At 39.1% G+C, this 26,460-nt stretch overlaps 4 protein-coding genes across 5 annotated transcripts; 3 read left to right on the plus strand and 1 right to left on the minus strand.

Moving 5' to 3' along the window:
* Positions 1-125: 125 nt before the first annotated feature.
* On the plus strand, positions 126-7,637 carry eif3ja (eukaryotic translation initiation factor 3, subunit Ja). The gene is made up of 8 exons (XM_071515371.1): positions 126-166; positions 256-344; positions 1,753-1,804; positions 2,219-2,310; positions 3,781-3,895; positions 4,588-4,749; positions 4,943-5,016; positions 5,351-7,637. Exons 1-8 carry the CDS (start codon positions 145-147, stop codon positions 5,483-5,485), a joined length of 741 nt encoding a protein of 246 aa, XP_071371472.1. The 5' UTR covers positions 126-144; the 3' UTR covers positions 5,486-7,637.
* A 591-nt stretch (positions 7,638-8,228) lies between these two features.
* Positions 8,229-9,874, plus strand: LOC139641110 (cysteine-rich motor neuron 1 protein). The gene is made up of 4 exons (XM_071515365.1): positions 8,229-8,547; positions 9,213-9,300; positions 9,389-9,584; positions 9,815-9,874. Exons 1-4 carry the CDS (start codon positions 8,229-8,231, stop codon positions 9,872-9,874), a joined length of 663 nt encoding a protein of 220 aa, XP_071371466.1.
* Positions 9,875-11,526: 1,652 nt separating this feature from the next.
* parp16 (poly (ADP-ribose) polymerase family, member 16) lies at positions 11,527-16,268 on the minus strand. 2 transcript variants are annotated; one of them, XM_071515390.1, is made up of 7 exons: positions 16,196-16,268; positions 15,426-15,622; positions 14,547-14,684; positions 14,241-14,447; positions 13,839-14,010; positions 13,594-13,738; positions 11,527-12,693 (listed from the first exon to the last, which is right to left on the minus strand). In XM_071515390.1, exons 2-7 carry the CDS (start codon positions 15,612-15,614, stop codon positions 12,681-12,683), a joined length of 864 nt encoding a protein of 287 aa, XP_071371491.1. In that variant the 5' UTR covers positions 15,615-15,622; positions 16,196-16,268; the 3' UTR covers positions 11,527-12,680. The 2 variants fall into 2 exon arrangements, with proteins under 2 accessions (XP_071371491.1, XP_071371489.1); XM_071515388.1 differs by having other exon boundaries at positions 11,529-12,816.
* A 1,664-nt stretch (positions 16,269-17,932) lies between these two features.
* On the plus strand, positions 17,933-25,841 carry scamp5a (secretory carrier membrane protein 5a). The gene is made up of 7 exons (XM_071515374.1): positions 17,933-18,065; positions 18,965-19,045; positions 19,283-19,402; positions 20,356-20,512; positions 20,602-20,703; positions 21,841-21,958; positions 22,487-25,841. The coding sequence occupies exons 2-7, from the start codon at positions 19,039-19,041 to the stop codon at positions 22,679-22,681; spliced, it is 699 nt and encodes a 232-aa protein (XP_071371475.1). The 5' UTR covers positions 17,933-18,065; positions 18,965-19,038; the 3' UTR covers positions 22,682-25,841.
* The last annotated feature ends 619 nt before the right edge of the window (positions 25,842-26,460 follow it).

Here is a 26,460-nt window from a genome sequence, read left to right on the forward strand (position 1 = left end):
AAATAAAACTTAGCATAAGCATTTTTTCTTTAGCATAATGAAAACATTGAATTTGGTAAGTCTGTCACAGAAAAGTAGGAACTATGTAGCTGTCTGCGCACTTGTTCACTCACGGAACATTTTACAGTCCGGACCCCTGCAAAAATGGCGGAGGGAGACTCTTGGGGTGAGTGTCCAACTTCTGATATCTCTGAAGAAATGCACTTTTAAACTGAAGCTCTTTGGAAATCACATTTCCTTCTAACGGTTCAACAGACGCTGAATCTTTCGAGCCGGACGAGCCAGCAGCGAAGCCGGTTGTGTTGGATAAGTGGGAAGGTGAAGACGACGAGGAAGACGTCAAGGTAGTTAACGTTAGCTAGCTAGTAGTGAGGTAACTTAATATCCATTTTAGCCTGACGTCTACCGTCAAAGAGAGAGAAGGGGAGATAACGTAACGTGTATGACATCACTGTTAATGCCTAACAAAAAAACACACGTTAGCTAGAGTGTTTAGCAAATAAGTCCGCGCTTTTCAGAACTGATAATTCATATTGTATCACGATAATCCCCTTCTGTTCAACCCCTAAGAGGGCTTCCATTATATTTTTGGTAATGTTGTCATGGAAATGAGCATCATTAAACACTCGGAAGTTGAAATGTTCAGCCGTCACCATGGTAACTCAACAGTTTTCCGTGTTTTAATCATGGATGTATTAATGCGTTGTACTGATGATAATGCCATGACAGTCAAAGGTTCCTACCACAGAACTTGATTTCAGGTCTCCACACACACACACACACACACACACACACACACACACACACACATTAGGCTCCCTGCCTGACTGAATGTATCCACAATAAATTTGGAATGAAGCTGTTACACACAAATCATATTTGACAATGTGAGAAACTTTGGTGATTTCTTTTAATACATTTAAATATGCAAATGTTTTTGTGCCTGGGCTCGTTGAAACCCCAACTGCTGTGTGTACATCCTGTTTATTTAACTGCATGGTTGCATAGTAATGATCTGCTTGATTTGCATTAGTGATACAAGCAAAAATTTTATTGAACCATTAAATTACAATAGCAATAGTGCCATGGCTATTTGAGCTTGGAAAAGCATTATATTCTGATGAATGAGAAGAAAGCTATATAATGGTAATTTGAAAACCTTTGCAGCTCTGTGGCAGGAGGCAGTACTTTATGTGAAAAATACATTTTGTTGTAATACTATATATTGATGCACACATTAAGTCATTCGCACACACACACACACACACACACACACACACACACACACACAAAAATATCATCGGGTTTCTGTCTCTCAAAGTTTGATACAATACAGTAGGGCTGGGCGACATGGTTGAAATCAATATCATGATAATCACAAGGATTTTTCTCAATATCAATATATATTACGATATGGTTCATGTATGCAAAATCACGTTAAATAATCAAATGAATGTTCATCTCATTGAACCGAATGGTGATGTTAGGTGTGGTGTCAAACAAAACTGAAATTTTCAAATAATATTCCTACCATACCTCATTTTATCAAAGTTTTTAAGTAAAATTTGCTTGTCATCATCAATTTAGACAGCAGAAATGTGTGTCATCACACGATATGATTCCACTGAAAGACGATAAACGATAATATAGAATTATCGCCCAGCCCTACAATACAGATATTTGAATATTGGGTTGATATCCTCCCCTTTGCATTTCTCCAGTTTTCACAGATCTTTCTCTTCCCCTTTACAGGATAATTGGGATGACGAGGAAGAAGAGCGGAAAGATGATGATAAGAAAACAGGTCAGTAGATAAACATTGCAGCCATTCAATCTTGAGATGACACTGTATCATTGCAAAAAGTCCTAGTCACAGATCAATTTTCTGATAGTTCATACATAGCTTTCCCCCAAAATACAATGGTAGGTGTCATTCAAAAAGTCACTTTGTACAGTTCAAAGCTTTATCCTTTCAGGACTCCCAACTGTTGCTACTTTATTATTAAAATTGTTCAGAAATGCAGTTCTGCAGTGTCCCCTGAAGGAAAGTGAGAAATGGAAATTTTACCTCCAGTTAACCTTAATATATGGATGCTTTTACAGTACCAGGAGTGTATCCATTTTTAGCATGGGCGACCCCAGTGGGAACTGAAGTGTTAACGTACATGGACACAGTCGCATTTGTTTCCAACACTGTACTGTCCGCTGCTTTTTACAGAGACAAAACCATCAGAGAAGAAGAAACTAAGTGACAAAATAAAAGAAAAACAAAATCTACAAAGAAAAAAACAGGAGGAATTGAGAAAAAGGGTGAGTACTCCTCTCCAGAATAGTTCACTCAGATGTAAAGATTCCTTCTTTCACCTTCAAATCAAAAATGTTGCATCCTTCTTTAAAGTCCAGGAATTTAAGAGAAGCTCATCTTATAGATCATTATGAAAAACTCCCTGCAGGATGGAATTGCTGAACAGAAACTGGCAGCAGCCTCCTCTTGGCGTGTTGAAATGTGCGCGGCCATTTAGGTCCATACTGTCGTTAGTTAGTCATTAGTTTTTGGCAGGATTTGCAGTCAATTTTGAAAGAAATTACTTTTTCTCTCCCATTGACTCACCAACACTGGTAACAAATAGCAAGAAGAGGCAACTGGCAATTTATGTGGAACAAAAAGTCTCCTCTCATTAGTTGGTGATAAGAAGTATAAGCTTCTGTCCTGAGCCCACCTCGAGTCAGTGCATAGTGACACCTACGACACCCTACTGTTGGCTTTAGGTTTATTCCAATGATTGAAGATGTCATTCATGCTTTATTTGTTGTCCAAGCTCTTGAAAATAACATCAATATATGGCAGCCATGAGCTTTAGCATATTTTGAACCTGTAATTGTCTCATGTTTGTGTTGTTTTGTGAAATTTGTTTTGTGAAATAGATCTGCCTCTTGAGTTATGGTGAGATCTAAATGTTGCACAGATTCCCTATTAGCAAATTGAATCCCCCAACAAAGTGTATATGACTATAATTAGTACACATACAAATAGTGCTTTAACTTGAATCAAGATGTGTATATTGAACCATCTCATAAATTATCTGTGTTGCACATTGAGGCAAATTGCTGTAATCTGCAGCTGCAATCACACTCAGATTCAGAAGCTGCATTTAGGCCTTACTTAGCTCAAAGGAAGATATCAAGAGTCTAGTGAAGTTGAGGGTAATAACTCGGACCGTTTTTCATTTTATAAAGGGCTTTGAGACCAAATATTGACCTTGCATTACTTTGTAAATGTTAAATTAATTTGTTCCAGTACTTAAAACTAGGGCTGGGTATTGTTTAAAAAATTACGATACCAGTACCAATACCAGTACCCTTAAAGTGATACCGATACCAATAATTGTAGCGGCTGCGGGAGTGGGCCAATCACACATGGCATTAAATCGAAGAATGCTTGCGGTGATTGGCTGCGAGCAAAACCATACAAATAGTTATTTTTTTCTAGATCTGTGTACAAAAAGTATCCAATGCAGGTATCGTTTGACTGGAGAAGTTTCGATACTACTTGGTACTGGGCTATTTCAGTCGATACCTTAAAGGTATCGAGTACCGATACCCAGCCCTACTTAAAACTCAAATTGATAAAACAGATCACAGTTAACTGCTTTATGATCTCTCAACTTGTTTTTACATTGAATTAAGTATGCTGATACTTTGTGCTTTTGCCTTGTGTTCATTTTTTGATCAGAAATCCAAATTAGTCAAAAATCATTTTCATTATTGATGTCTTCCTAGTTAGAGGAATCCCAGGAAAGCACAGACCTCACACCAGAGGAGGAGTTATCTGAGGAGCTCGAAGTGAAGACACCGCAGGAGGAGGCTGACCTGGAGCCAGCGGATGAAGCTCATGGTATGAACAGGGCCAAAGTTCGGCATTGATGTATATTTCCCTCTCAAAGAAATAGTATCTTATTGCTACTGTGATTTTTAACTTTTTTGTAAGGTGAAACATATTGAGCTGGTTTCACAGACTTATAGATCGAGTTAGGAAAACTGGGCCTTATTGGAGCAAGTGTTCGAGTCTGCAGAACATTTAAGTGGCTTTCATTAATGTGCCTCAAATTTGGATTGGTTAATTTAGGATTTAGGACTTATTTGATTATAACAAGTTAGGCTCGGGTGTAAGAAGCTTTGTCTGTGGGATTGAAATGAGCAAAACCAGCCAAGCACAAAAAATACAAATCATGATCTTGTATTAAAACTTGAAAGGTGTGAAATTATTTTCTTGGCATGGATTTATCTGTCTCTAATACTGGACTAATTTGCATTCACATTTTTTGGTATCTGTTGGCATTAAGTGATTGTCTCTGCCACAGACAATTCTGCTGCCATTATAAATCATAAGTTACACCTTGTTGGTTTAGTTGAATGTCCTTTGGCACTAGAGTAGCACTCATATGAAATTGGAGTTAGCCCATTTCTTTTTGTTCTGCTAAAACAGCCATTTTTGTTTAACAGTTGAGGATATTTTCACATCTTTGAAATAAACCCCATCTATGTTGAATATTTATCAATGCTCTAATTAGGTTTTCTTTGTTGTAGGTGTCTCAAACAACGTAGCGGGAATTGATGCCATAAGCCCTTCCTCGAAAGACGACTTCACAGAGTTTGAGAAACTGTTGAAAGACAAGATATCTCCTCTTGAAAAGTCCATACATTATTCCGGCTTCCTAGAGTCTTTGTTTCGAGATCTCTGTCTCTCCTGTGAGTATTGACGCTTAATTTGTAAAAAATAGCAATGTAGCCTACTCACTTAACTGCAATACATCTTTAATGGTGACAGTGTTGACAACAGTTTGTGTTGTTTGTAATGCAATGTAACATATCCTTGAAAACAATTGAGGAATAATTTGTCACTGCTGTATGATAAGAGTTGTTTTTTATATCTCACTTACAGTGGAGGTGGACGACTTGAAGAAAATCAACACTTCAATCACAGTTTTACTCAGCGAGAAACAGAAACAAGAGAAGGTTTGTGTTTCATGCATTCATAATGAATGGGAGTCATAGGGGCAACAACAGCACATTTCCCAATTAATTTAATGCTAAATAAGGATGATTTACCCCCAGATTCCCAGTTTCCTAATGATGGATACAATTTTGCAGAAACATAATTCTATAGTGTGCATTACTTTAACAAAGAACTTGGAGTTCTACCCAGTTTGAAAGACTGCTGTGTTAAATTACTTAGGTACTCATCAAAGTAATACATTGTAACAGCAATGTTGATTTAAAACATGAAGGGTTGTACCAAGAGTTGTACCATTGTAATTGAAAGTAAATCCAGATCTTTCCTTTTTTACAGCAACAAAATAAAGGAAAGAAGAAGAAGAAGGGAGTGACTCCTGGAGGCGGGCTAAAGGCCAAGATGAAGGACGACCTTGCAGACTATGGGGAGTTCGATGGAGGTTATGCACAGGACTATGAGGACTTCATGTAATCCCTCGTATCAAACCGTCCGCTCTCCTGCTGCTCACAGCCATCCCTCATCCATCCCTTATGTCAAAAATGTGTCGAATAATGTTACAAACAACATCCTAGTATGGTTATTTCTTGTTGGAAATAATCAGTATTCATCTGTTCTTGGATTGGCCACACTATTTAAACATCCTCTCAAATGAGTTGACATCCATTTTGCCTACAGCACGTATTAAAATGATGGAAGACAGTTTCTGCATCTCTGAAAGTTTACCAAATTTTATCTCGGTGGTCAAAGAAAAAAATAATCTGACTTCTGTAAGAGGAACTACATTTGTCATTCTATGCAAATTAAGTGTAAGAATTTGTCATGTTTTCATCCGTTAGTGTTGTTGTACATTCCTAAAATGAAATTGCAACATGTAGGCCTAAACAAGTCAATTAGTTACACATCTTACTGGGGAATACATTTTATTTTCAGGTGTAAATTCCAAAATATGATGTGTAGGCCTCACGTTTATTTGCAATTAAAGCATTAAGTTCAGTTAAAGGAAAGGTTGGGTAATGTGGTGCCTATGGTATCTGTGGTATTATTGGGTCAGCAGCAACAGGCTCTGGTGTGGCTTCATTGCTGCTGGCCAAACAATGCTACTGTAATGTGTTAAAATAGGGATTGTAGAAGTTGTTCCAAAAATGCCATCAATGGCTTCTACAGAAAAGAGTGAAGACATAACTGCATTATCTTCCGTTTGATTCAGGTTTTTCATGTCAAAGTTCGCGAAACCCATTGCCTTGTACTGTACATTCAGTTGTAGAAATATATTTTCTTCCTGCCAAAATGCGCACCACAATCCTTCCACACTGCAGCAGCAGAGTGACTCGAGTTTAAAATAATGTTGACATATTGATGATGACAGAGGACTTCAACATCCCTCTTGATGGTCCATACCTATGCTGTACTAATGTCAAAATCCTAGATGAATTTTTGTCCCACAGCCCTACTGAGCATTCGAGCTTTTGTCTCATTCATCATCTTGAACAGTTACAGGTGATACGTTAGTGAACGGACACATGGAAACACAGATGAGACAAACACACAGCACGTTTCTGCATTTGCAGGATGTAAAAATTCCAACTTTCCTTTTAAGAATATATTCACATTATTACATGACCTTTAACAATATGCTGAATATTTCAGTACCGCTAAAATGATTAAAATATGATTTTTTGGATACATTTTTAAATATGATTTTTTTTTTTAAGCTATGGCACAGTACATCAAAGTATTGCCAGAAAGGTGTTAAAACTGAGGACTGATGTGATTCTTATAATCATGAGTTACCCATTTAAAACTCAAATCAGTTATTTCTTTGACCACATTTTTTTACTTGTATTAGGGAAATAAGTCCCATTGAACCTCAAACCACCGGTGTAGCCTATATTAATATGTTAATTAATCATTAAATGTAGGACTGAAAAAAAAATCTCCAAGGAATTTCAACATAAACAAAGCAAGATGTGGGGTGACAGCATGTTTCAACAGAATACGCCATTCTGCAGTCAGATTGGGGCTTTAAACAGTAACTTCTATTGATAAAAAAATATGAATGTTTCCATCTGAATATAATCTTAACATGACGATATAGTGCAGTTTCCACTCTGTTGGTCAAAACCCATAACAAATGTGTGAGGAAGCTGAATGTGCAGTTGTTTTATGTGTTTTTTCTGGTGTTAATTTGCATATGGCTTGTATTGAGAATGGACCAAATGTATTCATCAGGAGGAGCTGATCTATGTTTTCATTTTACTGTTACACTCTGTTTTTAAACAGGACATTTCCTGAACTGGTTGTACAAATAACTGGTGTGTTTTTATTAGTATAGCCCTAATTGAATAAAAATCAAAACTGAAATGGTGTCTGCAATGCATTGGTTCGGTCTCAAGGTGGAATGCATATAACTTTGATAATTTGTTTTAGCCGCTGTAGGAATGACTAGAAAAATAATTAAATTTACCGTTTTGTAATCTTGAAGAGCCGGGTAATAATGCTGCCATCTTACAATCACATGTACCAGAAATACCTGAGTTTGCATTTGACATATTGTGTTACACCTATTGTACTGTTCTGCTGTTTTCTGCCCTAAGCCTCCACATCCAATAAAAAGAAAAATAAATCATGGTATTCCTGTTATGTCTGTCATGTTTATTTGTCTGAATGGACCTGTAAAATGCAACTTAATAGATTGTCATATCATTTTTTTTCCTTTCACGGCACACAACTCAAGAGTTTTTATTCAGAGCTTGCGAGCATGAGATGTCCTGACTGTTGTTCAGATAACCTGCTGATGTCCTAATCCTGTCCTTTTGTTCTTTCAAGAAATAGGTCATTACCTGATTGTAGTCGTGCACTGAATTGCCCCTCTCAGTGGTCATGTGACTCCAAATACAAAGGGGGCCAGTCTTTCCACCTCCATCAAACTTATCTGTTCAGAAGGAGGAATTATTTGAAAACAAAAAAAAAGAAAAACAGCATTGATATTGTAAAGATAAGACCGTGGGGATAATTAACAGTGCATTTCCACTAAATCCACCCAGTGAAATCCCCCCTGCCCTCAACTATTGGCTGTCAGTGGGGGTGGAGGTTGTGGCTCGTAAACTCTGAGGTCTTGCTGCTGGTGTTATCCCAAGGACTGACACATGTATAAAAGGTGGTGTCAGGTCTCCTCTCACCTCCAGGAAACCATCAGACTGATAAAAACACGAGGATGTGGATGTTGTTAGTGGTGAGCGCGGTCGTGGGGGCGATGGGGTCAGAAGACATGGCGTCCGGGTCGGCTCAGCACCTGCTGCAGGCCCTGCACTGCCCGCCCTGCGAGCGGATCCACTGCACCTCCCGCCGGGCGCTCAGGCTCCAGTGTACAGGAGGCATCACCACGGGCGTCTGCGGCTGCTGTCCGGCGTGTGCCAGGGTCGCCGGGGAGACCTGCGGAGGGACGTGGGATTACCTGGGGAAGTGTGATGAGGGGCTGGTGTGTGAGACCACTGACAGACCAGATGCAGAGAGCAGAGGGATCTGTAAAGCAGGCAAGATCATGTTTTTAATTTACCTGTATTATAGTGAATATGAGAAGGAGAATTTCATTGTTATCAAGCAGGTATCCTATGATGTGCATTGAATCCCTGGGTTGACCTTTTATCACTGAATAGTACAATAGTGCTAGATAGTGTTCTTTCATCTCTCACTTTACATTTAATGCTGTTTGAAAGTATCCACAAGATCTTTTTATTCTTTTCCTCACTAGTGCATTGATACATCACTGATAGAAAATTCAGCAACGAGTAAATGTTGCATTCTGCATCACAAAAAGTCAGTAATATGGGGCCCAAAATTCATTTTGTGAGCCCTGATATGAGGCAGTGTCAAGGGAATGGCGCCAATGTGGTAAATCTTGTTTATGAGCTGTGAAGAGCGATAGCGTGGTCAAGGCTTCCTTTGATTCAAAGGTTTCTCCCTAACAGTTAAGCCATAATTACACCTCTTATCTCCCCCGGGTGAGAAGAGTTGTCATTCTCATTGATACAGTTATCAGTAGTAGTTTGGGATTAAATTAAGAGATTTTCATTATTTCTTTACGGCTCTGGATAAAGTAGAAATGTCAAATCTGAAATGCCCAGAGAGGCCCATGTATTTGCAAGTCCCGTTCCCTCTGGGTTCTCATTGGGTGTTTGATTTAAACTTTTTTGTGCAGTGCTTGAATCCCTGGATGCTGAGAACTGTCGGTCTGACTGTACCAGGGAATACTGTCAAGCCAACCCGTCTGAAATCTGCTCTGCCAGGTGAAACAACTCACCCCCTCCTTTCCTTTTCCTATTATCTCTTTTACACTGCATCATTTTTAACAGAAACCCTCATTTCTCTCTGCAGGTCTGTGTCATTGGAGAAGCAGGAGTGCCAAGGCTCCTGTCAGCATACCTCCTGTCAGAGCTGTCTGCTGCTGAATCCTCCATCGTGCCCTCAGACCTGCGCTCCCTCTGATCCCTCCTGTGTGCATCGTTTTGGGAGGTGTGTGCACAATCACCTGTCCCTGCCTCAGCATCCCGTCTGCCACCAGAACCTGCAGGTAGGTGGGATCTGAAAAAACACAAACCACCAGTGAGCCACATCAACAACCAATGCAGAACCTGTATTTCTTGAACATACTGTACTGCCTGAGATACGTGAGGCTCCAATCTGAGGTTTTGAATTGTCTCATTAAATTCAGTTTTTCAATTCAATATGCTTTATTGGCATGAAATACAAAAGTCAACCTATTCAAATGACAGTAATCATGTCTCATTCTTTCCTTTACAGAGTAATCATGAAGGTTATTTTGTGTGTTTGGTCCCAGCCTGTCCAAATGCACTGAAGTGATCCGTCGCTGGAAGAATTCTGTAAATTTTTACTAGCAAATGTAGCAAAATGGAAAATGGCAGCTATCTCCAACCTTTCTGTAAAACTTGAAAATAATTTATCCACCAATTACATTTTCTGTATGCAATGTGTACTCGGTACTTGAATATAAAATGTTCAAATTAAATGTATTTGGAATCATGAGAATTAAAATTTCATTTCATAAACTGCATTGTGTCTTTCATAGAATTCATATGACCAGTATATATAGCGCACTAAATCAACCTGCTTTGAAAACTTTTATTTGCATTTGTATGATGAGGAATTCCCATCATCATAACAGGTTAACCTGAGGGCAAACTGTAAAAACACTCAAGAGAATTTAACTAGTCATGCACTATTTGTAGTAAACCTGTATTGAAGTAGAAAAATGTAGAATGTCAAAAAGAAAAATAGCCTGGAGGTAGAGCAGTGTGGTAGAATAATGGATAGAATAATAGTATTACAGCTACAAATTGATCTCCCACTATTTGGTGTCTAACCTTGTTCTGTTTGAATGTTTCACATCCTGGGAGAGTCTGCTGAAGTGTCTGTGTCCCCTCCACAGCGCGGTCCCCCTGACAGTTGATGGTTATTGAATAACAGACGGTTTATGAGGCAGCAATAATGAGGCAGGTAGAGAGCAGGAATAAAGAGTCGACCAACAATGGGCAGTTTGTTCTCTGTCCTTCAAATGTGAGTCGTTTCTGGAAAATAAATAGTTTATCAGGGAAAAACACCTCTGTTGTGTTTCGCAAGACTGAACTACAGTTTTCCCACTAAAACAAAGGCTTACGTAAACGTTCGTCTAACCTGCCAGCAGCAGCATCACTGCCATCTTAAGTGCTGTGATATCTAAATAATATCTGGGGTTTAATCAGAAAACAGAGAAACATGTGCAGCTCCTCATTCAAGTTTGCTAAAGGAATTGGTACAAACTGCCAGACTGAGGAAAACAAAAAGATCAATAAGGAGAAATAATAGTATCTGTGCTGTCAGTATATTACAATTATGGCTGAATAAATGAAAGTATTCACCTGTATTGCTGAATACATAGTTAACTAATTATTACTTGTAATTAATACTAATTAATACTCAAAGCTTGCTACAATATGCACCAGTAAATATCCTCATTTAAGGTAAACAGCTTTCCTGTTTGTGACATTTGTATCACAGCTTCCAAATCCAGTGCTACATATATGAATTTGTCTCCTAAGTCTGACAGTGCTGTTTGGCTTGCAAAGTTTATCCAAATTCCATTCTGTTTTTACATTTCTTGTGTTTCCCACTGCATATCAGGTATCTATCAGGGCGACAGGATCTGCCACCAAAGCAGACCGCCTCTGTTATCAATCCCATATATCTGTCTCACTTTTTTACTGATAAAAACAATGGATAACAAAGGACTGTCAGGGTGCCAGCTGTAATAAATGTGCCCCCGTCTGATGCACCTCATGTTAAAGTTAACAAGGTAAACAAAACCCAGGAACAATAGAAAAGTACATGAGATTACGGTGAAGGAGTGACGATCGATTTTGATGTAGCAATGGGAAGCAGCTTTGGCAGCATTGCAGTCATTTCTAAATGTTTATTCTCAGCATTTCTGCACAAACTGAGCACAGTGCATGGGTTTATGGAGATAATCTACAATCTTAATAATGATTTAAAAGTAAACCATACAAGCATCTTGCATTCTGGTAACTCTTACAGAGACTCTCGCATTACAACCCATCTGTGAATTTTTAAGTCACCTTCAGAAGGATTTTACATTTTTCATTCAAACCCTTGAAACCATTTAAATCAAACTCAAAAAGAAAGTATTGTTTTATTAGTATGTCAACAATTTGTAACAAATCTTAAAGTTCCTGTTGCATTCATGAGGATGTACAGCTTTAGCCCTGTACTGTAATAAAGATACAACAGCACATTTGAAGTATTATTATGAACGAGGTTGTCACTGGCCTTCCTAAGATTTATTCAGTATCCCATTAATGTAAGCACAACACAACAACCACCTCATATAATTCCCATTCATCAAAGACACCTAACCATTACGCCCAATACCATAAAGTTACTCCTAAATCATATCTGATGTATAAAAATCCCTCACTTAGTCAATGACATAAAAACAATAGAGTAATAAAAAGTCAAACCATTAAAAAAAAAAAAAAATTTAACCATGGAAAGAGGAACCTTCTCATCACTGCCTGATGAGCAGACTGTGCATCAGACCCAGACAACCAGACAGTAATGTGAGTACAGTATGTTAATGTAGTAAAATCCTCAGTTTTGATGGCCTCAGCAATCCTTAGAGTATCTAACATAATTTTTTTACCAAAAAACAGATGTCTCAAGGCTTGTCTCAAGTAGTCTATCTGTCCAATTATTCAAACAAGATGATTTTTTAAATGCCCAGCACCTTTTTCCCTTGGGTTGGAAAGAACAAACAGGGGAAAAAAGAGCTTAAACAGGACAAAACAGGATGTTTACCAAACCATACAAATTACAGCTGAAACGTTGCATAACATTCTGAAAATGCTTTTGGCCCAGAACGGACTGATAACGCATTTAAAAAAAAGCATGAACACACATTAGGATCCCCATAGCAATTTGGAAAGATATGTTACCTTGGAATAGTGGTAATGATAACCATTTGTACAAATAAACAGAAAAATGATAGTCGAGAGAAAACTGTATTAAGGTGCATAAAATATCATCTTTGCCAAAGTTTTCAGTCCGTCTCTGATCAGGAAGGCACTGTGGATAAACATCCCAGCCATCTGTCCTGTCACCGGAATAGTCTGTTCCAAAAGGATAAGAAGGTGGTGGAGTTAAAGGCACCGATGAATATGAGCAGCAGAAGGTAGAGGCTCATCATGAGAGCAAAGTGGTGTCTGACGAGCCAGGAGGTGCCGCGGGAATGTCTGAAGCAACACAAGAAAAAAAACAGCCTTGTTACAAAAAGAAGGCCAACCAAAGCTCACTTATGGCACTCTTTCCAGCAAAACAAGTCTTTACTTAAAAAAGATGTTTAAGCAAACAGAGGTGGTGACTATGGATTCCTTATGTTGGGAGTCTTCCTGCTCATAAGATACAGGCCTATGCATGCTAAAAAGTAAAAAGGTTCTACTAAAGTTGTTTACATTGCTTTGTCACTCTGAAATCCTAATTTGAGGTTATTTGAATGAATTTTGAGGCTACACACCATGTCCAGTGATAACATTAGACATTACAAAAACATTGCCCTCAAATACAAAATGCCAAACACCAAACACCGAAAGGTGACTATAGGAAAAACTGGGGATGCACTGGTACGTTGAATATCAGGCTAATTCCAGGCTAAAATAGGGTATCGGTATTGGATGATTACTTCAATATTAAAATCCAGTGTTACAAGCCACATGTAACATGTCAGAAATCAAAGCAGTTTTAACAAGGTATACTGAAAAGATTAAAGCTCCGAATAAAATGTCTCCCACTCTTCACCACATCACACTCAGCTCAACTGACTCATAAAAGTCTGTCTGCGAATGCTGTGAAGCGTGAAGGCACACACATTCTCTCGGCACATTCTTTTTTTTATAAATTCAGATTTTTGTGTGGAAAGTGGCATACATTGTATACATTTTGTGTGTATGCATCATTTATACATCTTGCCCCCGGTGATTTGTGTAACCATACCCCTCCCATGTATACCTTACCTGGACAGGTGCCTTCTCTGAGAGTACACAAGCAGGTACTTGACTCGCACCAGCTGATTGTTGGTGACGATAAAGTACTTCTGCGGTACTTCCCCTCCTTCACTGTTCCTTGCCCTTGAACGCTTACGGTCGATGATTTCAGAGTCTGAAATAAGTTCAGGAAATTAGTGGTTTCAAAAGGTACAGCCAATCATATCAGTGTTATGGGGTTCACATTTTTTCACAATATGTTACAGCGAACATACCTTTTTTCTTCACCTGGCACTTAACATCTGGGTGATCAATGACTTCGCACAAGGCAACACAGCTTAGCAGCGGACCCAGGAGACTTTCCCGCCAACCACTGCTGTGGGGACTGTACAGGACAGCCATGCTGAGGTCGCTGGTGAGGTAGGTCCCCTCTCCAAACACTGAGGTCTGCAAGTGCCATGCAAAAGACAATTGCATATTTCTTTTTTTTCACTCTGGTCCTTATCATACAGTCCTGAATCATCACAGATTAGACTACAGTCTCATGGTGTACTACAACAGTAAACATCTGTATGAGATTTCAGGGAGTACATTAAATGATACAGGTCTACAGGTCACTTTTTCAGTATTTTCACAATGGATGAAAAGGCCTATTATTGTCACAGGACTGCACTGACCTTGTTGAGGTGACAGTGTAGCCCATTGTGAATGATAGAGTGAAAGTTCTCCAGGCGGCTCCCATGGAAAGCGTAGAAGAGGTCTCTGCCCGCCCGCATCTTCTCAAACCTGGCATTCATCTGGTCACAGTACTCCAGCTCAAACAGGAAGTCTGGGACAGGCGTAGAAATCCCTTCATTTTCTGTCAGGTTACAAAGTTTGGCATACTAGAGGAGAGCAGAGAAACAAGTGTAAACAAATCAGTAAACGGTAAAAGAGACTGGGTGTAATCTGCAGTCTGTTTAATTACAGGTGCAGCAATCTACCTCCTCTTTCTGCAGCGTCTTCACAGCAAAGCTTTTTGAAGAAAGAACCCAGTGTGCAAGAGCCAGATGATGCTCTCCCTCCCCAGGTCTCAGCCTCACCAACTCTCTCACACCAGGCAAGGAGCTCACATCTGTCAACTGGAGGACAAAACACTTCTTCTTCACGTCTTTTTTCATCACAATGCCAAAGCAACAGGGCTCACACTAGGACTGGGCGATATGGACCAAAAATCATATCTCTGTATTTTTAGGCTGAATGGCGATACACAATATATATCTAGGTATTTTCTACGAAGTGGGCTAAATGTTCAGTTGTAAGTAGGGCTGGGCGATATGGACAAAATCAAATATCACAATATTTTTGACCAAATACCTCGATATAGATATTGCGACAATATTGTAGGGGTGGCTATTGGTGCTTTCACAAAATATTTACACAACGAGATTTTTGATAAATAATCATCAGTAATGTGGATATATGACTAAGTGGGTAAAGGCAAATAATAGAACAGCTAGAACAGTCTGGTATGGTCAGAAAATTGCATCACTTTACTGTAATGCAGCCTTTAAAACCTGGAAAAGACAACACTTATGCCATATCACGATATTACGATATCCAAAATCTAAGACGATATCTAGTCTCATATGACGATGTCGATATAATATCGATATATTGCCCAGCCCTAGCTCACACATGTCCGCAGTACGTCTTACCCTGTCTCGTTGGCCCTGTTGTTCTTGTACGTAAGATTGCAAGTTTCTCCACTAATGTCACCATGACAAATTCCTGTCTTGCGCTTGGAGATGTAAGTGATTCTAGATTCTGGCCATGCCCACAGAAACTAAGATGCAAAGCCGTAATTAAAAACAATATCTCACCAGCTCCTCAAAATCCTTATTTTCACCACTTATGTATCTAGGTGGGAAGGGTCTCAGCAAAGAGTCCCTCTTGTAGCTCTGTGCAGCTGCCACAAACAGGCTGCAGCGCAGGTCAGCAGCTACTGGATCCCTGTGGAGACAGGAGCACACCAGCTCTCTGACCGCGTCAGGTGGAAGAGGTGGCTGCATTCCCAACACTGTAAACAAATGTGATAAGATAACACACTGGTGAGCAGTGATCAGACAAAAAAAAGATGTTTACAGTACACCAAATACCACATGACCACGTGTGACTCAAAGACGTCTGTCACAAACATGCAACATCAGCAACTTGTCCTGTAGTAAAGGGGACCCAACCATTAAAGTTAGCTTAGCTCATCTGCCCATTTAGCTAACAGTTACATCCTTCTTACTAAGTTATACTAATAAACACACAACACCGCATGTTCAACGCCAAAAAGTGACACTCCCCCGACGAAAAGCCAATACAATTAATTTGCCTGCGTGGAAACGGCTGACAATTTTCTGGAAGCTATTGCGAAATCCTTGTATTTGTAAGGTACCTGTTATGTTTACCTAGCCTGGGGTAGGTAGCTAACGTTACCGTTAGCTAGCTGAGCTACAACAAGTGAAGTTAGCCGGCTGCTAACATTAAGTTATCGACGACTGCCGATGACAAAGGCAGCGCTGTCTGTAGTGGAGCCTGAAGTACTTGGCAGTACAGCCCTTTAAACCTTTTTTACAGTTACATGTTTCATATTTGGCGTTACCTTATGTCTTTGCTCGAGTCATAGCATTCAAGGAAGAACTAGGTTAGCTCCGGATACTGCGCTGCCTTCAAGTGCTGTCGCAAATATTGCAACTATGCTTGGCCGCACGAACGAAATGAGTAATAAATACGACTGGGAAAGTTACCGCCTGAGCTGCCGATATGAGACGTTCAGGGGCTGGGGAGCATGGACGCTGTGTAAAAAAATAATAATAATTATAAATAAATAAAAAATAATTAAAGCATCAATGACATACATGATATGCATTTTCTCATTCTGTCAATGCACCATGAAGTAGTTCTGTGCCGCTTGATTTCTAAAACAAAACAATAGCCACCAAAAAAACTATTTTTTATAGGGTCCGTATTGTTATTCTTTCCAGCCAAAAGTAATGAACCAAGAGTTAGGCCCAAAATGACCCATGTTACGAGCAGCACTTGAAGGCAACATTCGTCACTAGTAGACAACGTAGGCTACTTCCTTTAATCCCCATCATCTCCAAATTCACTCATCAATCTCAATCTCTAGAAACAAGTATCAATATCTTGAAACAGGACAGAATATTGAAACAAGACTGAATAATAATCAGTCTTAGGGTAACCCGAGGTGAGAAACATCCCTCTGTAATTCAACTCATGACCACTAGATGAAGCCAAATACAATTTTGTATCATTTCTAGAAGGTAACAGTCCTGTTCATCTTTGAATAACATCATCTTCCCCCACTACCCTTTACAAAATAGTATGTTTTGTATCACAGTAACAAAGTTGTAGACTGTTCTGATTTAATTGTCCTCTAAATGTGTTTACTTAAGCATGCTTCTTGTGAATACATGATATTGATATTCAAATTATATTTATTTTTAACAGAAAATGGACACTGTTAAAGTGGGCATCTTGCCCCACCCTGAATTTGATACATTGAACTGACTTGTTCTGGATATTTTTTGCAGTAAAAGAGGAAACCCTGTCTTTTCAGCACCGCGGACAGCATCGGTGAGGCAGACATGGATGGAGTTCAGAAAAATGTAGGCTAGCTGTTTTCTTTTTGGTTGATTTAGGCCAGCAACAAATCTATTTAATCACCCTGATCCCCCCTAATGAATAATCACTATAATGTCCCTATAATATTCCTATAGGGGCTATCATACTGTATGTCTATAGTATTCAATTGTGAGTTTATATCATACTGGGAGAGATTTTACCATACTGTAATACTTGATAACGTACTTATTTTACTTAAATTCTATTTATTATCTCCTTTTATATCCCTATAATATTCCCATAATAATCCTACAGGGGTAGTGTGTCTGTGGCACTCAACAGTGATTTTTTGTGATTTTATTCTACTTCATGGTATTTCTGTGTCTCCTATGGTATCTATTCCTATAGGATATCACATATATCATAGTTTTGCTGTGACGTTTATATAGTATCCTTAATAGTAACACGCAACCAATCAAATCAAATGCTGAGGATTGTGTAATGCCTTCAATTTATTGGCTCCAAGAAGGTGTAATAGAAGCAGCCGTGACTTTTCAGCACTGTGGAGAGCATCAGACGGGCAGGAAAGGGCGGAGTTTAGTGAAAATGTGTCTGTTTTCTCGTTGGTCGGTTTAGGCCAGCAACAAATCCAGTTTCCTCCACCCGGTCCTACCCGGGCGGGTAAACCAGCGGAGGGGTATGTGCGTAAAGAAGGACCTGACGTCACGTGACTGTCTTTACTCCCAAACCCTCGGTGCAGGAATACAGATTTATCCGATGTCAGATAGATGTGGTTGTTTTCACAAATATATTTAACACAGATTAGTTCATAGAATGCAAATAAAACGAACAGAGGAAATCTAGGAGCATTCTCGGATCAAAGGGAGGTAAGGCGTTTAAATCATTGCAATTTTTCATTCATTCCTATTCAGCTGAAGGAGGCGATTAATTGCAAAAAATAAATTGGATTGGGTTCGAAGCAGGCTACCTCGCTGAAAATAAGCAAGGGCTTGACCTGCTGAGCGTCCAGATGAAGCAGCATCACCGTGTCGTAGGCTGAAGGACGCTTCTCCATTGACAGCGATCACGATGTGCTGGATCCTCTTGCAGCATCACGGCCATCCGCGGGAACAAAACACACATAAAGCAGCATTTGGGTCATAATGAATAAAAACAACCGCGATCCGTCTGTCGCGCTTATGGAGATCTCTTGATTGCTTCATTTTAGTGGCAAAAAAAAGATGCCCTTCATAGCTGCTCTCCACCTCTACCATCATGCATTAATGTGTGGTATACAAACAGCTAAATGTGTTTAGGATGGTATGGCAGGCTAATGAACTGAACACACAGGCCTATAGAGCGCCTGTCTGTAAATTCATTATCTACGCCTGTTTTTGGTTTTGAAAATATTTGAGGAATCTGCTCTTGGTCGCGGCAAGGCCACAGTGTTTCCTACACAGCTTGGATGCATGGTAAAAAATGATGTGACAAAACATTTTTTCCCCGTCACTGTAATGAATGCTGCTTTTCTATGTTAAGGGCTGCTAAATTTGGGTGGATGTAGCCTTCTGTAAGGGCTGGGTGCCACCTCCAGTCAAAGCCTATGGGGATAAAAGCTCTGTTATTGCAATTAAGGACAGTATATTGTGTGTATGCGCTGCTGATCGATAGGAAGGCCTGTGGAGGATTATGGCGAGCTGGCTACAAGGAGATCATGTAAAGGAATGACTGGGGTGATTGTGCACATTACTGACTGAGATACCGATACAAGCTCTACTCTTTGCAGTTTCATCTTCAAGGCAGTTGAGATTGAAGTCTGTGTGTCTATTTGCAAGTGGAGGAACAAACTGAGTGGTCACCATGGCAGGTAAGCTACATCTATAGCCAAAAATATAGGCCTGGTCCTGTTTCCATTCAACCACAAGGTGCATTTGATTGTGAAGAATATGGGCAAAATTGGCTATTTATGCAAAATCAAGGCCACTATAAAGCTTAGTCATTCAAGTCTGCACCTTTATTCATCTGTCTTGGCTTGATTTATTTATGAATTAGGTTTGTTAGTAGTTTCATCTGAGGCATGTGGAACTGTGTGTTTGTATCCTAGAAAACAACTTCCCTCCCCTGCCTCGATTCATCCCTCTGAAGCCTTGTTTCTACCAGGACTTCAATGAGATCCCAGACCAGCGTCGCACCATGTGCAAGAGGCTCTATTACTTATGGATATGTGAGTGTGATGTTTAGGGATGAGGCGGCGTCTGCAGCACAGGCTGTAGGTGTTGGCTGTTGGCTTGCAATCCAGTCAGTTCTCAATATTGCTATGTATACAACAACTTCAGTTTCAACATTTAAATTGCTTGCATCGTGACATAAACTGTTAACCCCCTCCTCTGCTTCTGTTGTGTCATGCAGTGTCACTTTGTTTTACCCAAAATATTATGCTTGCCAAACACAAAAGACAGTCCGGTATGGCAAGGTTTACTGTGTCAAATCCTGGCACCAAGCCAGACAAATATGTTTTTTCCATTCTGGTGTATTCCTGTGTGTATTTTGCAATATTGTGTCTAACTTTGTCTAACACAGTTGCTATTTGCTCTTTGTTTTGAACACTGAAATGTTACTTAAGGTAACACAAACTCAGAGTTCATAGTGAAAGGCTACTTTTATAACAGAATACATTTTAGGGTGTGGGCAATTTTGTGTAACCTGTTATTTGAATTTTGACCATATTAATGACCATAATAATGTTCTTTTCCTGAACTATGTGATAACAGTAGATGACAGAAGTGCTACTGTAATATTCATGAGTATGATATCTTTTTCATCATCACATAGGTTCTGCCATTTGAAAACTTAAATGTAAGTCTTGTCTAAAAAAAAAAAACAGTAGAAATAATTGATTAGTTTACTCATGTTTGGTTTTTGTAGAGTAGACAATGTATGTTGCGTGTGCTACATAGACTGTAGCTCGAATCTACAATTAATTATTGTAGCTTTAGTCTAGAATTTAATTTAGATCTTGATTAGTTATTGAGATTAATAGTGATTAGTTCATATTAAATTATGGAAAATGCTGCTGTTTGTCTGCACAGATTTAGCTGTAGAGGTTTATGTGTTCAGTCTTCTGGTTTTGCTCTACTCATGTTTGTCTTCCCTGCTCCCTCTCTGTGATGTTGACAGTGAATAGTGCCACATTGGCGGTTAATCTAATTGGCTGTCTGGCCTGGATGTGTGGCGGGGGCGGAGCCACCAACTTTGGCATGGCCATCCTGTGGCTCATCCTCTTCACCCCCTGCTCCTATGTGTGCTGGTTCAGGCCCATCTACAAGGCCTTCAAGTGAGTCGGTTACGCTCTGCGGATACACTGCATTTGTTTCTGCTGAATCAGATCATGTCTGACACTGAGTGGGCTTTCCTCTCTTTCAGGACCGACAGCTCTTTCAACTTTATGGCTTTCTTCTTCGTCTTCATGGCCCAGGTTGTAATCAGTATTATCCAGACAGTTGGCATCCCGGGTTGGGGAGTGTGGTAAGAGCTCAGAGCAGATTGTTATTATGAAGCACAAATATCCACTAGGCTATGTTTAATATGAAATACCTAATATGTTTTGTCCACCACCTTGGTGTACCATGTCATCCCCAGTACAGTCCACTGTACAGCAGGTTTTCCTCTATATTTTGCTCACAGTTCAGCTCTGTACAAGTTGACTAGAAGTGTACCGGCAACATCCCTAACCAAAGTTAGTACTGTTCCACTTTCAAAGGGTGACAGTAGTGATGCCATCAGTCTGCAAGTGATTTATAGAACAGTGTCCAATCAAAATCTGAAGGCAGGTGATCCTGTGCTGTACTCACAGAAGGCCAAGTATGGGCACAGTGTTCACACGGGCCTCGAAAATCCTTGAAAGTTTGTGGATTTGAGAAAAATAAAACAAGGCCTTAAATGTTTTTGAAAATGAATGGAGGAGCTTGAAAGCACTTGATTTTTTAAATCAAACATTGCATCCAAATTCATCAGTATGTCATCAGCATTTCTTGACTTGACAAGATCAGCAGTAAAAAATCTGTATGATGTCTAATTCTGACAGATGTCATGTCTTACCCCAAAACATCCCAATGTCGAGTCCTTGAATTTCACCAAACAGGACCTTGTAAGTCATTGAAAAATCCTTGAATTTGATGTTCAAGTGAGTGTGGGAAGTGTGGGAAAAAAGTCCTCAGAGTGATGTCATTGGACATGCAACTCTAGCTGTGTTAAAATTCATTGAAAATACACAGATGGAAAAATAGTATGACCAAAAGCCTCACATGTAGATCTTGTTGGGAATATATAGTTTTCAATTTCATAAATTGTAATAATAATAGAGTGAATAAGGCTTTTATAGAATTCATATCAAACAAGATGAATAGTATTTAATGAATTAAAGCAAAACGGTTTCTGACAGAATCAATTTCAAATGGGGACAAAATAGAGTTCAGATGAATTGTGAGTGAAATGCCCTTCAATATGCGTGAGTGTGGAGCGGGTAGAGAATAAAATTACACAGGGAAGTTGGACAGTCAGGAATATAACTAAGAATTAAGTGTCTAATCCTGAATTGTAACGGTAAATCTGCAGTGAATCCTAATCTAACCTAATTCTAATCTCTTTGTTTCTTCCCATCAGCGGCTGGCTGGCTACCATCACCTTCTTCAGCACCAACATCGGCTCTGCTGTGGTCATGCTGATTCCCACCATCATGTTTACTGCTGTAGCCGTGCTCTCCTTCATCGCCCTCACAAAGGTGCTGTGAAAATTAATTCTTCTTCATAGTAAAGTCTGTTAACTGAAACATACCCAACCTGTTGTCTAGCTTGCACAGAAGCAACAGAGGGCATTTCGTTGGTTTGTTTGTTAAAAAGACTTTATGGCTTGGTAACACTTTATTTGCATAGTCCAGTGTTGATACTCTACTATCAGGTGTCAAAAAGTAGGTGTTCAACAAAGTGTCACTTACCCTATTTGCTTCATCTCTATAGACTATGGTAACTCTAGCCCTGACCCTATTTTACTATACAAATGAAAGGTATTATTATTATTATTTCTAACCTTAACCCCAGCCTTATTAACCCTAACCCAGACATAGACATAAATAGATATCTAAAGACTGCTTTTCACACTATTGTTACCCAATATTGTAGGTTGGGGAGTGTGATAACAGCTAAATATTGGACTAAAGTGTGACCAAAGACTCTATAACAAACTCTACAACACAGTACTAATGGTTTAAATGGATTGAGACTTTCATACGCCGTCTTTTTGACTCGTACAGGTTCATAACTTCTACCGTGGCAGCGGCGGCAGCCTGGGGAAGGCGCAGGAGGAGTGGACCACCGGGGCCTGGAAGAACCCCCACGTCCAGCAGGCGGCGCAGCAGGCGGCCATGGGAGCCGCCCAGGGAGCCATGCAGCAGCAGCAGAACCAGTACTCAGCAGCTCCCACCTACAACTACGATGACCCCATGTAGGGCGGAGGAGGGGGGCGAGGCAGGGAAGTGGGAGACACAAAAAGGGATCAATTAAGAACACAATTCAGAATTAGGTGCCCTTCCTCATAACACTGTACAAGCTGAATTCTAAAAGACAAATGTAGAGCAATGTATTGTTTTGGTGGAAAGGTACTTTTACCGAATTTTGACATACGTAGGAGTGTAGAATTTAAATAAGTTAACATGTACATGAACAGCTGGTTATTAAAAAGCTGTTGAAGCCACCAAAAGGATGCACATTAGTTTGTTGGTTTTTTTTTTACCACTCACGCTGTTAACAATTCCCTGGTCAATGTAAGTGTGTGTTGCTTTCCAACAAAGACACATAAGATAGATAAAACCAATCCCCTGTGGTTCATCAGTTCATTCAGCTAGGTTGATCTGGGTCAACACAGTGCGTAAAATTGAATTCTCGGCCTCTATGTGTCACACTTTAAAAAAAGCTTTTACTTACCTTTGTTCTTTTTAAAGTAATTGCTACAGTGTCACAGAATGTTTACTTTCATTTAGCCTTGAAGGCACGTTGCCCCTAAAAATACAATCCAGTTGATGTGCCCGATCGTACTGTACATGGTTGCTTATAAACGTAATGATTTTACAGTTTTGTCAGAGGTCCTTTTGTAAAAGTCGGCCACAGTTCACATTGGAAAAAGTCTTTAATACAAAATTGCAAGAACATTTGAAAGAGAAATGATTTCCCATGAAGGCTAGGGTAAAGTCAAAATCATAAGTATGTGTTTTGGAGTTCGTTATCCCTTTAATATTGGCCAAGAGCTTGAACTTTTACGTTTTCTTACTTTGTATGTAAACTTTGTTCCTATTTTTGTTGGTAAGAAGCTGTAAATTGGTCAAAAATCAAAAATTTTTAATCAGCATTTGAAAAAATGGATGTGTAGTGAAGATGTGTAAAAAAATATTTGTTCAAAGCAGTATCTCGCTTTATATTATCTGGCAGGTACTTGGACTATTGAGCACAGTTGAATTTCTAGAGTTAAAACTTTTAAATGTTAAATAGAATCCTAAATAGAAAGCATGATGCTTTCAAAACTTTTACAGTCAGTCAAAACTATTACAGTTGATATTCTGGATACATGATTTTTGTATCGACGAGACGTTGCCCTGTCAGCAAGCCTTTCAATTTTATTTAGCATTTCTTACATTCTCAGGAAAGGTGGGAGAGTTTGTGTTGGATCCCACCTGTAAAGCCCTGAAATAAAAACACTGTGGGCTTTGTCTCCTATTACCACCGTCATCAACCATTAGGGGCGTTTGGTTTGTCATTCTGCAGTGGTTATGTGTTCAGAGCGGCCATGTTACGCTGCTGCCATCAGCTGAAGAACTATTACATCTTAAAGTGAAGCACATACAGTATTGAGGATCACAGTTCATTGGATAAAACATTCCAAGTTGATGTTGTACAGGTTAAAAGGTAAAGAATACCAAAATACTTCTGTCAGTGAGGCAGTAGGACATCAATAATAATACTAATACTAATAATATTCAATGTTGTAGGTGGTCATAGCATTGTATGAAGTAATGGATGTTATTCCCCTCGGCAAATTCTCCCACTAACCCCTACATGTAAATGCTTAAATGAATACTTATTTCTGAAGCTCTGGATTTCGGGCCTCAGTGTGTCATTGTGTGGCTGTTGATGTTATTCCATGAGTAGATGTAATATGGTATTTATAAAAACAAAAAAAAAACAACAACAAAAAATTCTATATAAATTCAAGCAAATAATTTCTTCATGACCTGAAATTGGAAGAGAATATTTACGTCTCGCCCTCGTGAGGCTCGACCTGTTCATTTAGAGACAAATGTCATATTGATTTCATATTTCAGTGAGAAGATTTCGCCTCGTGTCACTTGACTAACAAGTCGGCTTTGAAAAGTTCTTCAATCGATAGATGGTTATTACAGTAATACAGTATTAGACTTGAAACACGTGAAGATATGTATCTGAATGCTAGTTATTTCAAAACCTGTGAGTTGTCTTGTCTGATTGTGATGATGTGATATTCAATAGGCTATTTTTCTTTTACTTTTCAGTTGTTGTTTTGTATCGACCTATGTTTTTGTTTGTGTGTGTATTTTGGATGATGTGTGGATGAGTTTGAAGCACATGTTCTTTGTGTCTTTCCATGGCTATGGGTAACAAATTTTGAAAATGTTTTTTCTTTTTTTTATTATTATTATTTTGAAAAGTTTAAACAATGTTCACACTGAGGGAACTTTTCACACAGTGGACCTCAGTGCCAATCAAATTCATAGTGACTCACATATACTGGAGCAATAGAAACGTAAATCAATGGAGCAAAAGAAACTATTATTATCAAGTGGGGTCCTGTTGTGCAGGCTTCGTATATACAGTACATATAAATGAACATGTAAACGAACATAACATAAGCTTTTATGTTATGCATTGAGAACAGGCCTGTTTTCAAGTTGGACACCACAAATATGTTACAATCACATAACATTTTCACCAGCAGAAGCACATTAGTTATGAAATATAATCCTGTTAACCTTGCCATTCACATGCTCATCTGCTGTTAAATGCACAGTGAGTTGAGCTGCTCCGTTCTAATTAAGTGTAAAGTCTGCACAAAGATGAACAAACGAGCTACTTTTCTGTGTGTAGTCAAGTGAACTATGGTCTTGGTGAATTTTGGATCAATCCAAACGTTTTGCCATGTGTACATATGAGGCACAGTAAATGTGATTATTGGAGTTACGACTGTATAGTTTATCGGCAGCAACTGCAGTGCATTGGACAGCTATACTCCGCATTTCATGTTGTCGGCCATGCTGTATCAAAGCTTCTGACGGCCATTTCTCACCACTGACCCGACTCCCCCCTCGTTCCCTCATGTACTGTATGTTGTTTGATATGTATTATCATGTACTATAACATATAAGTAGATATATTATAACTGTATAATTACTTGAGGTGAGGTAAATTATTGCCATGGATAAACACATTAAATAGGAACATGCTCTAATTAGGTGGATAGTACTAAACGTTTGAGGAGGCTGTGTCTCCATGATGAGTGAAGTAAATGAGGAATACATTTTTGTGTATTACTTTTGTATTATTTGGTCTTACCCTAATAGATATTAAACAGTTCTTGTTGCATCCTGTTGTCAAGAGTTATTTGGTGAGTTTCTCAAGTTGACAACATCCAGGGCTTCCACATACTGCACTACCCAGAGCCATTCTGCCCACGGCAAACAGCAGTTAACTACCTTTTGTGCATCTGAAAGGTCAAAGGTCATGACTATGGTTATCAATTCATATCAACGATTACACTTAGAATTGCTATTAAATGATGTACAGTCCACTTCTGTACCTGCAATGCTTTTGTAGGGACAGCAGAAATACTTTGAAGACGTTTTCCGAAGTTTCACTACTCACGCAGTTAACAGCTCTGTAGCTCAGTAATGAAATTCTTTATTGATTACTGTAGACCTGCCTAATCAAACTGGCAACAGTCACATGGACCACTGAACAAATTCAGAAATCGGTCAATAGTCTTTCACCACCATGCACCATGCAAGTATTAGAGCTAGGGTTCAACCAATGTGGGTTTTTGAAGGCCAATATTGATAGATATTTTCTTTTGAAAGCCAATATTGATAAAGATATTTTTATACTGAAGTTGCCAATAGCTGAAATTCGATGGCTTTAATATTTACCATTCTCATGCCAAAAAATACTAGTATTATTTGTTTCCCCCAGAGTTTTATTCTTGGCA

Source organism: Centroberyx affinis, unplaced genomic scaffold (genome assembly GCF_046629955.1).
Source record: "Centroberyx affinis isolate AG114_WGS23_722 - 3 ecotype Tasmania unplaced genomic scaffold, CSIRO-AGI_Caff_v1 ptg000347l_1, whole genome shotgun sequence".
In the NCBI taxonomy this organism is placed as follows: domain Eukaryota; kingdom Metazoa; phylum Chordata; class Actinopteri; order Beryciformes; family Berycidae; genus Centroberyx; species Centroberyx affinis.